At 41.2% G+C, this 14800-nt stretch overlaps 1 protein-coding gene across 1 annotated transcript in view; it reads right to left on the bottom strand.

Moving 5' to 3' along the window:
* Nucleotides 1-14800, bottom strand: part of CFAP57 (cilia and flagella associated protein 57) — a 1240893-nt gene that overhangs the window by 99753 nt on the left and 1126340 nt on the right. Inside the window, exon 22 of the mRNA XM_044085374.1 lies at nt 2236-2368. Within this exon, the coding sequence (XP_043941309.1) occupies nt 2236-2368 (133 nt within the window). The remainder of the gene's footprint in view (nt 1-2235; nt 2369-14800) is intronic.

The raw sequence follows: 14800 nt of genomic DNA, 5'->3' as shown, positions 1-14800 counted from the left end.
TGACATCCTTAGCAGACACCTGCAAAGCCTCAGAGGATGTGTGAAATGATGGATCCATGCAGGCCTCTGAAAGGGTTGTGGCAGAGGAATCTGATGTAGATGCCAAATGACCTATAGAGCTATTAACTGCTTCTAGAGGGGCGTCCAGTAGAGGCTGGACAGCTAAAGATTCTGGCCGATTCTTCCTGGCATCCTTCTTACCTACTGGGAGTATCTCAAGTTTAAAGGATTCTGCCATGGTACCCTAGGCTAACTGTTTAAGCCACTGGTTTTCAAGATAAATGGCCAAGGAAGACAAATGGTTTCCTAGTGTCTTAGGCACAAATGGCTTACAGTCACTACAAGAGGTATGGTTGTGGGAACCACCCAAACAAAAAAGACACTGTTCATGATGATCTTTATGGGGAATTTGCCTCCCCTAGTGACATTTTCCCATCTTGGATGACATTAACTCTAGGAAGCAAAATAAAATACAAGACCAAGAAAAGAAAAAAAAAAACATCCCCAACAAGGCACTTATCTGGTAGCTAAGTATTCAGTACAGCAATGAGGCATTCAGACCAACAAGCAATAATGGTGTTCAAACTGGCAACCAAGAAGTTCTGGGTAGCTGTGTCTGTATGTACCTTTCATGCCCTACGCTCTGTGTGGGGAGCATAAATGTGATGTACAGCACATACAAGATCATTAAGCTTTTGTATACTAGCCAAGCATTTGGCTACCCTGGGTAGGAGATCCCACCTGTTTAGGATACTGAAACAATGACATAGAAGGACATCAGTATAGTCCTCCTTGCCTCCTAATCACTGGACTAAACTGGGACTACTAGTTGAACAATATGGATCATCATAATCTTTTAACCAACAATGTAAAAGATACTATAAAATCAACCATGCTATACAACCCTGGTTGAAAATACAGTAACATACCTTAATCAAACTAATTTTAATTTTCCCAGTAAGAATATTTGCTGAGTTTAAGTAATTTATTCATTTAAAGCAGTGGAGTTTTACTTAAACTACCTCTCCCATACCAGCTGCAAGAAATTCCTCATTTTTGAGAGCTCTGTAGACCATGTTCAGGTCTTTCCTTTCATCCTAAATTTCCTTAAATGTATTATAAATTATAGGAATATTCTCCTACAAGATCAATAATAAATCATGCATCCAAAATTATTCAAAGCAAGCCTTAGAACCCGTCTTCTTGGATTCCAAACTATTCTGTTCCCACTCTTCTTCTGGGTAAATGTTGCTAAACTCTTTCCATCTGTCCTCTGTCTGTAGTTCCCTTTTGGTCTTCTTGCTTTCATTTGAAGAACCTCCAGCTTATCATTGCTACAGTAAAACTGAAATGTAACGTTGTGGAATATAATGATTTCCAGGGTCTATTTCTTCTTTTTTAGTGGGATGTGACATTTGTTATTTTGCCTTGTATTGTATTGCATTGTATGACATCTTGCAAGATTTATTAAATGTGGAGCTTTTTCTTCCTGGGTCACTGCTGAAAAGGTTCCTGTCATGGCCCAGTTAGAATTTCCCAGTAAACAAATGCAAATGAATAAATAATTTAATAAAATATTTAAAACTGTGAAAACAAACTGCCATTCACTACAAATCCTGAGAAAATGAATATTTTAAGATAAAAAAGTAGTAAACAGAAAAAAAAACTTGTTTTATTGCATTACTAGTAAGACTCTAATGAATGATCCATATGCATTTTGAGACATATAAACTAGAAGGCAGAGGGATGAATCTACATTACCAGTAATAATTACAGTACAAACCAGAAGCATTATATAAACCTATACATTCATTTTCCATTCTCAGCCACTGGCATTTTCTCTCCTCATCCGGTCCCTGTTTCTCCCTCTGTCTTTTAATTCTTTTAGTCTTGTTTTTTTAGCTATTCCATAATTGTTAAGTGTCACAACTGCAAAGAATAATAACAAAGAGTACCTTTGGCCATTTGAATTTTTAGCAATGTAATCACTTTTTACATTCACTTAATGTTGTTCGTAAAAGAAAATTTTAAAAGTCTGTCTTTAGTTTACCAACCATTACCAAATGCTTTGTAACAACATATAAAGACTCGGTCAAAACCACATTTCGTCTACATTAATCTTGTCAGTCATTGTGAGGCCAGGCTATGACATCCCATAAGTGCCTCTGTCAGCATGTAAGGCAACATATAACTGTCTTAACAATGTCATAAAACTGCACATAAACTGAGTCTTACCTCCAAGATCTGGACTGCCTGGTTTGTTTTTTCTGTTCAGCCGCAATGTTGCTTCAAGGTCATGGACTTTGGTTCGAGAAACTTTCAGTTCCCTTCTTAAGTCATTGATCTCCTTTATCAAGGTCACATTTTCCTGAAATAATTGCAAGTCATGAAAAACTGCTGCAAGTAGACAAAGGCATAATACGACTAGTACATTTTCTGTATTTTAGCCAGTTTCTTTGTTATATCATTATTGTAGAAATCTTATCACCTAACATCTTGCCAAAAGTGTAGCATCCTCAGGCAAATTTTACAAACAGTAGTGCTGCCCTGCACCGAACGAGAAATTTCTCTTATTCAGAATCAATCATTCCTAATATTTCACTCAGCACTGCTCAACATACATTTAATGTGACTAATGATTTTCAGTTTGTTTGAAAGTGTTGTCCATGGTGAGTGTTCTGGTCTACTTTTGAAGCTTTTTACCTGCCATAAATGTATCAAAATGTATACTATTTAAACTGTTTTTGTTAATCTCTCTGAAATTTATTTTCAAAATTTTAGTAGGTAAAAATGTGGGCATCAGTCTACCCGGGCAGAAAATGCCTAGAGCCTGAAATAGTATGCTACCAGATGTGGTCCTTTACAATGAACAGAGATTATAACTTATTCATTCACCTGCGACTGAGTAGAGGTAGAGCACCTTCAGCAGTTCCAACTATTTTAATATTTTTCACGTGAAGTGTTTTAGTAAAAATCTTCATCCTCCTTTGAAATAACTTATGTCAGTATGTAAAATTGATTTAAATTGACAGCAACAACCAATCTGGGGATTACATCACCATTAAAAGCAAGGGAAGCATTATTTAGTTCGTCATATTCACAACCTGTGAGTATTAGTAATTCACAGGTTCATAGATTCATAGCAGTTTACTAGGCTACTGTTCCCTAGGGCCTTTATAAGCCTAGTCATGTTATACCTGAGTTACCTTAATGGAACTTGGTTAGATTGTCATTATTTGCAAAGTGAGTCTATGGTCAGCATCGGCTTCCCCTGTTAATAAAGAACATAGCTGGTACCATCCAGGGTGACTTTATGGTCTCCCATCCAACTGTCCAGGTTGCGCTTGAATAGGGTCATTGAAGTGCTCTGCTTCTCATGAACTGGGCTTTTATTCTAGAGGATTGGCAATCTCTGGGAAACATATCTGTCTCTCCAGCATGTTCTGTTAATGTCACATGCTAGGTTACGATCTCTGGAGCGAGTGAATCTTGTCCCATTTGGCTTGTGGATATGTAGAATTTCCATTAAGGCAGGGTCAGTGACTGCTCTGTAGGCTACGCATAAGTCGCTTCTCAGCAGCCTATAAGATACAGAGTACAGTGACAGGGCCTTCAGTCTATCTATGTAGGTTCATGTTTTGGAAGCCATGAATTTTCGTTGTGAGAAACCCCTGTGGTCTCCCCAGTTCCTGCAGGCATCTGGTGAGATACATGCAAAAGAGAGAATTGTACTCTATTAGTGGTCTGATGAGGGTCGAGTACAGATGGGTTATAACATCCCTAGATCTGGATGCTGTGCCCTTACTAATGAAATGTGCAATGTAGAAGGCTTTCCTTACCACTGCAGACATATGGTGATCAAAGTTTATATTGCTATCAAGCTGTGTACCGAAATCTCTCACCACTGGGTTGTAGCTTAAGGGGGTGCTGTCAATATTGTACTTAGCAGTGAATTCCTCTTTGCCAAAGGGGATAATAGTGCACTTTTTTGCGTTAAGTTTTAGTCCTTGGCTTTTGCACCAGTCTTTTGTCTGTGTTAGTCCCTTCTGTAATATGCTGACATCATCTGGGGACTCAATGGCTGTGCTCAGTTTGTAATCATCAGCAAACTTGGTAAGCCATAGGCCTTCTACTTTAGCCTGGGCTTTCGATAAATAGGCTCCACACAGTTAAGGAGCCAAGCACAGATCCTTACGCTATGCCATTGATGACTGGTCTACTAATAGAGGTCGAACCCCCACTTTGACAGCATGCATTCTATAGGAGAGCCAACTGGCTACCCATCTAGTGATGTAAGGGTTAATCTCCAGATGGGAGAGTTTCTCAATGATATCTGAGTGGAGGATTGTGTCAAATGCCTTGGCCAAGTCAAGGAAGGTGGTATACACTGTTTTGCTTTCATCCAAGGCTTTGGTGACATTCTCAAAGAAGTCCACCAGGTTTAATAATCATGATCTACCCTTAATGAAGAAAAACTGGGTGGGGATGAGAGTTTAAAGATTGCCTTTGTCCTTGTTGGTAAGGTCCATGATGATTCTTTCTATGGCCTTGTAGATGAGGTTGGTCAGACTTATGGGTTTATAGTTCCCTGGGTTGGTTGATGGGCCTCCTTTGTGCAAGGGGATTACTGTTGCTGTTCCCCGCTCTGCTAGAATAAAGTACTCAAGCTGTGGTTAAAGATATCAGCAAGTGGTTCTGCTAGATCTTGTTTTAGGTTGTTTAATAAGCAGCCTGCGATGCTATCTGGTCCCATAGAGGCCATGTTTTTGGCCTTGAAGAGCGCAGATAGGCTCTGCTCTATGGAAATGTTAGGCAGGGGACTAGTGTCAGGTATGCCTTTGGAGGTATAACTGGTGGGGACAGGGAGGTGAAATTTGCACCAAATCTGTCAGCTAGCAGATTGGCAATTTCCTCCAGTTCAGTGTGAGTGATGCCATGCGCTACCAGTTCGTTACAAAGCTGGACCTTCCATTTTAGATTTCAAACATAGCAAAAGAATGTCTTATAATTATCCTTAGCTAGAGATGCTAATTTAGTTTCATAATTAGCTTTAACTCATTCACTCCAGTGGAGCTCAGGAAGTTTGCACTGTAACTTCCAATGGGTACAGCCACAGAATCAAATTATGTCCTCACATTTCAAACAAACGTTCATATCTCTGGAGCCACAAGGATTGTGAAAGAAGTATAAATGGCAACTCTTCAGATCAAACAATTCTTTATAGTGGTACTATTCTTTAGGTTCTAGGTCATAAACCGAATTTCAAAAGTCATAGTAAACACAGTAACTATTACATTTATAATATTTTGTAAACAACTTACAATATCTCAGCAAACATTCAAGTTACACACATACTGTCAGCAAAATTATATTCATCTAGCTGAGAGCTTTTATATGAGGCTAAGGATTTATATCTGCTTACTTGGTTGTTGAGATCATTAGAAAAATGTGAAAATTATATGTACAGTGGATATAAAAAGTGTACACACCCCTGTTAAAATGCCAGGTTCTTGTGATCTAAAAAAATGAAACCACAATAAATCATTTCAAAACTTTTCCCACCTTTAATGTGACCTATAATCTGTACAATTCAATTGAAAAACAAACAAATCTGTTAAGGGGAAAATATAAAAAATAAAAAACATACAATAAGCTGGTTGCATAAGTGTGCACACCCTTAAATTAACACTTTGCTGAAGCATCTTTTGATTTAATTACAGTATTCAGTTTTGTTATGTACACACCTGCCATCAATTAAAGAGACTCTGATTAGCCCCAAATAAAGTTCAGCTGTCCTAGTAAGATTTTTCTGACATTTACTCAGTTGCCTGCTACTGCAAAAGCCAAGGTTTGCAGAAAGCTTACAAAGCATCAAAGGGATCTCATTGTCGAAAGGTATCAGTCAGGAGAAGGGTACAAAAATATTTCCACAACATTGGATATACCATGGAACAAAGTGAAGACAGTCATCAAAAAGTGGAGAAAATATGGGGCAACAGTAATGCTGAAAAGAAATGGACATCCATCCAAAACTGATGAAAAGACAAGACAAAAACTGGTCAGGGAGGCTGCCAAGAGACCTACAGCAACACTGAAGTAGATGCAGGAATTTCTGGAAAGTACTGGTTGTGTACTACATCTGACAACAATCTCCCATATTTTCCATATGTCTGGACTATGTGGTAGGGTTGCAAGACAGAAGGAAGTCTTTTCTTACACAGACAAACATCCAGTTCCAGCTAAAATTTGCAAAACAATGCATCAAGTCTCCCAAAAGCATGTGGGAAAATGTGTTATGGTCTGATACGACCAAGGTTGAACTTTTTGGCCACAATTCCAAAAGGTACGTTCAGTGCAAAAACAACACTTTGCATCACCAAAAGAACACCATCCCCACGATGAAGCATGGTGGTGGCAGTATTATGCTTTGGGGTTGCTTTTCTTCAGCTGGAACTGGGGCTTTAGTTAAGGTGGAGGGAATTATGAACAGTTCCAAATACTAGTCACTTTTGGCCCAAAACCTTCAGGCATCTGCTAGAAAGCTGAAGATGAAGAGGAATTTCACCCTTCAACATGACAATGACCCCAAGCATACATCCAAATCAACAAAAGAATGGCTTTGCCAGAAGAAAATTTAAGTTATGGAATGGCCCAGCCAGAGCCCAGACCTAAATCCAATAGAAAATCTGTGGGGTGACCTGAAAAGGGCCAAGTCAATATGTGCCATGCTGATAGACTCCTACCCAAGAAGAATGAATGCTGTAATTAAATCAAAAGGTGCTTCAACAAAGTATTAGTTTAAGGGTGTGCACACTTATGCAACCAGCTTATAGGACATTTTTTATTTTTTATATTTTTCCCCTAACAGATTTGTTTGTTTTTCAATTGAATTGTACAGATTACAGGTCACATTAAAGGTGGGAAAAGTTTTGAAATGATTTATTGTGGTCTCATTTTTTATATCACAAAAACTTGGCATTTTAACAGGGATGTGTACACTTTTTATATCCACTGTATATACATTAATATCATAAAACAACAGCTAATATCTTTACCTACACTAGACAAAGGTTAAATATTAATGCAGTTGAGTTTGCCATTGTATAAGCTTTAAAATGAAATATTTTAAAACCTTGTACATAGCGTGGTTTTGGAATTATTGATGCAAATATGAACAAGCAATATTTGATGCCTAGAGGCAGCAGAAGGAGTTAACTGCAGACATACCTGGAGGCATCACTTGGATATAATGAGTTGTTAAAGGATTTTACAAGATATCTGATTTGCTTATTCAAATTGTGAAGGGTGTAACTCCTCTGCTGTCATTTCCCTCTTGTTTTTAGACATCAGGTTTTTCTCTTGTTATATAACCTAGTAATATTTGAGGTCCTGTTTTTTCGTGAGGACCTGGTTTTGATCCATTCAGGTGCAGCTGAACTTATACAGTTGTATAAATGTATGTACAGGGCATTTGTGTACATCTCTATATAGGAATTGTTGTTGGCTGTGATAGCAGGGTGTTTGAAACTTTTTATTCTTTCTTTACTTGCCCGTTTCATTCTTCCTCACAAATGGCTCAGAGTCCCCAGCTACGTAACCCCTGGGAGGCCCTCAAAGAAGGACACTGTCAAGCCAAAGGAAGCTCTGCTTCTGGAAACAATATCCACTTTGTATTGTGTAACAAAGGTGTGAGTTTTTGACCAAGTAGCTGTAGCACAGAAATCATCAATGGAAGTTCTTGAAGAAAAGGCAGAAGTAGTAGCCACAGATCTAGTGGAGTGTACTCTAGGAGGGTGAGGCAACTCCTTTTTGAGAATAAATTAGTAAAATGCGATCAGTAATCCATTTGGTGAGAGTAAGTTTGGATACTATGTGACTGAAGCGGTTAGGGGGAAAAGATGCAAACAGCTGATCAGACTTCCTGTACTGTTTTGTTCTGTGAAGACAGAAATGTAGCTGCCTGTGAATGGCAAGAAGGTGTAACATATATTCACTTTTATTAGAAAAATTTGGAAAGAAAACAGGTAATTGTATGGACTGCTTAATGTTATTCTCCACGGCCACTTTAGGCAAAAAGGAAGGGTTAGTTCGTAGACATACCCTGTCCTTATGAAAAATAATGCAAGGAGGCCTAGCTGATAAGGCCTGTCGTTCAGAAACTTGTTTAGCTGAAGTGAAGTTACTAGAAGGATTGTGTTCCAGTTAAGAAACATGTCAAATTTATCTGCTGGCTCAAAGGGCTTTTGAGTTAAACCTTGAAGGATCACCATCAGATCCCAAGGGGGAGATGGATCCTTTATTGGAGGCCTAAGAAGGAAAATGGCCTTCATAAAAGCTTTGCATAGTTTGGCAGATGTTAAAGAAAAATATTCTTTACCCCCATGGAAGTTAGATATGGCTGCCAAATGAAGTTTGATAGTAGAAAAAATAGCCCCTTCCTTGAAAAGTGTAGTAAGAAAAAGAAGGATGGCCAAAGTAGGTGTGGAAAAGGGATCAGTATTCTTCTTAGAAGCCCATATAGAGAATATTTTCCTATTACTTCTGTAGACTTTCTTGGTTGAGGCCTTCTGGAGGCCAAAATAATATCACAAACTGGGGAAGCGAGCCTGGATCATCTTACAATCACTGTAAGTGGAGAAACCATGCAGTTAATTTGAGGGCATGAAGATTGGGTGTTGGATTCTTGATGGGTAAGATAAAAGATCCTGAATGGGTTCTAGTATCCATGGACAATACTTCAATTGACACCATAGCAAGGGGAACCAAACCTGTTGAGGCCAGACAGGGGCAATGAAGATGACTGAGCTCTTCAGCCTTCTAGCTTTCTGAAGGAACTTCGGAATGACAGGAAGAGGAGGATAAACATAAAGAAGACCCAGGGCCCTTCTGTGACTCCCCCAGAAGGGGGATCAGAGTGAAATAAATGCTGCACTTGTTGTTAAGGGGAGAGGCAACTAGGTCACAGCAAGGTTATCCCCTTTAGCCGAAAATCATATTTGCTACTGTCCGATTGAGAGACCACTCATGGGGAATCAGAATGGACCTGCTAAGTCTGTCTGTTAGTGCAATGGTTTTCCCCGGAATGTGCGTTGCAATAAGAAAGCAGTCAGATGAGATCACCCATTCTCAGACCCTCATGGCCTCTCTACACAACGGATAGGAATGGGTTCGTCCTTGCTTGTTGATGTACCAGACTACTGACATGTTGTCCATATGGATTGCTATAGTCCCTAGAGGGAGGACATCCTGAAAAGCTTGCAACATTAAAAGGACCGCTCTCATGTCTAGGACATTGATATGCAACTTGGTCTCTGAGGAGGACCACAGGTTCATAGGTTCATACTAGGCTATCTGCCCTGGGGCATTTATAAGCCTAGCCCGATTGTGTTTGGCTTACGCCACCCCTTGATTTGAGTATACTGTGCCCTTTTTAAAGTTTAGTTTACTGTGCCTCTGTCTAATAGTGACACGGAAGTAATCCCCGGGACAAACCTACGATCCCCCATCCACTCATCAAGTTTCTTCTTGAAGAGAGTCAGTGAGGTGCTCTGCCTAACATGAATTGGAATTCTATTCCAGAGTGAAGGGAGCCTCTGGGTTATGAATCTGTCCCTCCAGCATGTTCTATTTATTTCTGTGCTGAGGTTCAAGTCCCTCGAGCTCGTGGCTCTAAGGGATTTAGATTTACTGAGGTGGAGCATGTCCATTAATTCTGGGTTGGACATAGCTTTATATGTCAGGCATAGATCACCTCGAAGTAGGCGGTATGCAACTGAGTAGAGCTGGAGTTTTTTTAACCGAGCAGCATATGGCATCTGTTTGAGTCCCTTGATCCTCCTGGTGAAGTACTTTTGGGGTCTTTCTAATTGCTGCAGGTGTCGGGTAAGGTACATCCCAAAGAGGGCATTGTATTCTATGATGGGCCTGATGAGGGATGAATAAAGGGGCATGACTACCTCTCTTGATCTAGATGTGAATCCTTTCATGATGAGGTGGGTTATGTAGAAGGTCTTTCTAACCACTTTGGCAATGTGGTTGTCAAAGGAGAGATTGCTATCAACTTGGGTCCCCAGATCCCTAATTACTTTCTCTGTACTTAATGGGTTACCACCTATGTGGTAATTTGTGGGCACATTGTTTTTGCCAAAGGGTATGACTATACAACTTTTGGCATTTAGCTTCAGACCATGGCTCTGGCACCAGTTATCCGTCTCTGCGAGACCTTTTCGAAGGATGTTTGTGTCAGCTGAAGAGTTGATTATGGCGCCCAGTTTGCAGTCATCTGCGAACTTGGTGAGCCATAGTCCTCCCACGTTGGCCTGTACCTCAGAAAAGTAAATACCGAACAAGAGAGGTCCCAGGACAGAACCTTGTGGGACGCCACTTGTGACCGGTTTCGAGTCTGACATGGCTCCAGCAAACTCTGACTCTGTGGGTTCTGTCTTTGAGCCAGTTTGCGACCCAACTTGTGACATAGGGGTTTATATTTAGGCTGGATAGCTTATCTATGATGCCCGAGTGGGGTATTCTGTCAAATGCCTTTGCGAGGTCCAGATAGGCTGTGTGGACTACCTTCCCTTCATCTATGGCCTTGGTGACTGTTTCGAAGAAGTTGACCAGGTTCAAAAGGCAGGATCTGCCCTTGACGAAGCCAAATTGGGTAGGATCTAGTGTCTGTAGGTCCCCAATGTCTTTGTTTATGAGTTCCATGATGATCCTCTCCATAGCCTTGCAGACTAGGCTAGTCAGGCTTATGGGGCGATAGTTTCCAGGGTCTGTAGAGGCGCCACCTTTGTGAAGTGGGACCACTGTTGCTGTACGCCATTCTTTGGGCACATATCCTGTAGTGAGGCTGAGATTGTACAGCAGTTTTACTTGAGGAATTAGTTCTTCTTGGAGTTCATGTAGGACGCAACCCGGGACGCCATCTGGTCCCATGGAAGCAGTGTTTTTTGCTTTGGATAGGGCGGGCTTCACCTGAGCATCAGAGATGTTTGGGAGGCTGCACTCTGCCGGGATAGATACTTGCTCTTTTGGGGTGGAGGGGGTGGAGAAGTTTGCACTGAACCTGTCTGCCAGGATATTGGCGATGTCTGTGGGTTCAGTGTATTTTTTGTCATTTAGAATCAACTCAGAACAAGTCTGAGAGTTGCATCCCAGGTTCCTAACATAACTGAAAAAAGCCTTATGATTGTCTTTAGTGTCCTGTGCAATTTTTCTCTTGAAGCTGGCCTTGGAGGATTTTATGAGGGATCATAATTTTTTGCTAGTACTGATCAGAGATGCCTTCCCTTTTAGGGATTTTGCTCTATCATGTAGTAGCTTCCTCCTTCTGTTGTACAGTTTATTTATGGCTGGGGTCCACCAGACTGGACGCCTGCCTTTGGATGATTGGGTCTTGATTTTGTTTGGGATAGCATGATCCATGCATTCCTGGAGATGTCCGTAGAATGCGTTTATATAGGCTTCTGCAGTTTGGGCCGTAGTTTCCACTGGCCCTGGGGCCTTGAAGGATTCCACTTCAGTTTTGAGAAGTGAGAAGTTCACTTTTGAGAAGTTTTTCACTGTGGTTTTCTGGGCTGGGGGTGGGGTCGGGATGTGGATATGCAGTGAAATTAATTTATGGTCTGATCTTACCAATGAGGGATATACTTCTGGTATGGAGCATAGAGTCCCCATGTTGGTAATGATCAGGTCTAGTATGTTTTCCCCTCTTGTGGGAGTGGTGACTAGTTGTTCCATAGCATTTGAGTTTATAAATTCCAGGAACCTTTGGGCTAAGGTGCTGGGGCTTGAGTAATGCTCCCAGTCTATGTTTGGGTAGTTGAAGTCGCCCAATATAATGGTGTTCGGAGAGATCTTCATGTTCTCCAATGTTTTCAGGAAAGTCGAGTGGGATTCCTGACTTTGAGAGGGTGGTCTGTAGGATGCTATAAACTGAAAAGCAGTCTTGCCCACTGTCAGTTGCACATGGATGGTCTCCGATACTTCATGCAATACCACTAACCTGGAGGTGTGGATATCCTTGATAAATATGGAAACTCCCCCTCCTTTTGTGGTTCGGTCCAGGTTTTGGGGCCGAAAAGCATGATATGAGGTATAAACTGGTAGTGCTGGGGTGCTCTCTGGAGCCTTGAACCAGGTTTCTGTCACTGCACAGATATCGATGTTCTCCATACTGAGGAGAGCTTTGAGTGCGTGCATCTTGAGGTTAAGACTTCTGGCGTTTAGCAGCATTACCCTTAGTTTCTTGTTCCTTGTGCTGTCTATGGAGGTGGGTTTGACTTTTGAGCCTTGCCTAAAAAGGCACTATGGGGGTGGCAAGAGCCTTTGCCAATATCCGAAAGTCCAGGGGTGACAGGTGCAAGCCGTCCCTAGCGAAGCAACGTGGCTTGTCGAGCATGTCATCCCAGGCTGACAGACACTGGATCCCCTTTGAATGACACCAAAATTTTAGCCAATTGTTAAAATCGATCATTTTGTCTTTATACTGTGGAATCATTCTAGGTGAGGGTAAGATGCTGCTCAAGGTCAGGGTCACACCGGCCTGGGCTACATGATCACAGAGCTCCTCTATGTCTCTTTTCATGTAGTCGAGGGATGTACGTCTCAGGTCATTCATGCCAGCATGTACAATGACTGAGTCATATTTGTATTTGCTTTGGAGTGACCTGAGTGCTTGCGTTATGTGGCGGATCCTAGCACCTGACAGGCAGCTCACTGTGACCTTCTCTTTATTCAGCCTGGTGAGCGGGACGTCAGTGTGTCTGACAATAGAGTCACCTATTACAAAAGTATCAGGTGTGTTATTCAGCCTTAAGGGCTGTGACTGCTTGGAACACTGACTTTGTGTGCTATGTGTTGTACGTGTTTTGTTTTGGGGTAGCATTTGCTTGGATGTCTGCTTTGGAGGTCTCTGTTGCTTAGGTAGATTTTTATTTAGAGCCTCCAAGTATGTTTTTGTGTTTTTATGTGTTTGGTTCGCTGTTGTGGTGGGACTATGTGATACTGGAATTGTGTTGTGTGAGGTTACCTTCTCCTCCTGACTGGTTACACCAGTTTTGAGATGAGAGAGCTCAGCCTCCAGTTTGGCTATATGGTTGCATCTCTCACATATATTTGAACCTGTTTGGAGGAGGAGAGGGTTGTCCGTGTACATGAGACAGTTGTAACATTGCCTCAAAATTCCGAGATTCACCAGCTGGACTGGAGAGGAAACCACTGACTGACCTTTGGACATGCTAGAGTAATATAGGGAACTGAATTAAAACAGACCAATAGGGGACAAGGTAATCATTGAGAGTATAAGAGTAAGTAGTGCTTATGGTTTATTAGTGCTAACTTGTAAGATTACTTATTTGGACCAGTGAGGGGCCTTAGAATGAGAATATGGTGTTTAATTTGAGAGATAGAGCAGTTCTAAGGGAAAAAGTGAAGAGCAGACTTTGTGGAGCCAGGAATAGTTTAAACCCAGTTAGGCGGTGCTGCCCGATGTTGCGCTATGCGCAAAAATGCGCAAAACCGTGCAAAAGAGGGTTTTAAGAGAAGGAGATCAAGGAGTTTGAAATTGACCCAAAATGGCCAATAAAACTACAGTTTCAAGGCAGTAACCACTCCCACAGGGGCAGGTAGGCTGCTCAATGTTTATCACTGCCACTGATGAACACAGAGACTTCCCTGTAGCCCAAGCAAACAATGGCCTCCAAGAAACTTACAAACAGTTCAGAACAGCAAATCTGTAACTGAACTTTTTTAAATCTCAGAAAAGTAAGAAAAAAGCAAGATTTTTTTTGTTTTTTTGTTTAAGGAAAGCAGAGGTTCACAAGTATCAACAAGTTAGAACAGTGCAGTAAATGACCCCACACTTGAGTGCTAGGCCAGAGACAGATAAAATGCAAGTTTTAAGAAAAAAAAGATTTTAAAAATAAGTGCACGCAGGAAATTCAGTAATCAGCTCTAGGTTGTGTTCTAAATACAGTTACCAACACAGAAATCAAGTTTAACAAGCCAGAAGATGCTCAAAAGTAGGTGGCAATGCAGAAAAACGTAATCATCTGAAGCAAAATACTTAAAATCTCAAAAGTGGCTCCTTTCTTCTCTCAGCGTTTTCTCCTATTGGTGGGTGCTTCACCAACAGCCAACAAGTCCAAAAAGACGCCAAAACCACAAGGCAATCAGGTTTTAAGAGAGGGAGATCAAGGAGTTTGGAATTGACCCAAAATGGCCAATAAAACTACAGTTTCAAGCCAGTAACCACTCCCACAGGGGCAGGCAGGCTGCTCAATGTTTATCACTGCCACTGATGAACACAGAGACTTCCCTGTAGCCCAAGCAAACAATGGCCTCCAAGAAACTTACAAACAGTTCAGAACAGCAAATCTGTAACTGAACTTTTTTAAATCTCAGAAAAGTGGGAAAAAAGCAAGATTTTTTTTTTTTTTTTTTTAAGGAAAGCAGAGGTTCACAGGTATCAACAAGTTAGAACAGTGGACCATCGTTCCCAAGAAATGCCCACCAACCCTAATTGGGAAGAGTCTGTAGTCACTGTGGCTATCGGGAGGAAGAGAGAATGGTCTGTGCAGAGGGAGATAATCTGACTGGGTCCAACAGCAAATATGACGTTTGCAAATGGCACCAAGTTTTATGGGAAAGGATAGAGGGTGGTAAATAACAAACCACTAAACCACTAGTGTCCATTGGAGTAATCACATAAAGAATCTTGCTACAGGACCTAGAAGAATGGCAGCTGACATAGATCCAACAGCTTGTAACACTAGTTTTGTTGGGGGACAGAAGAGAC

The sequence above is a fragment of the Protopterus annectens genome, chromosome 10.part0, assembly GCF_019279795.1.
Source record: "Protopterus annectens isolate FY-2018-M chromosome 10.part0, PAN1.0, whole genome shotgun sequence".
Taxonomy (NCBI): domain Eukaryota; kingdom Metazoa; phylum Chordata; order Ceratodontiformes; family Protopteridae; genus Protopterus; species Protopterus annectens.
This window is presented reverse-complemented; position numbering and strand designations above follow the sequence as displayed.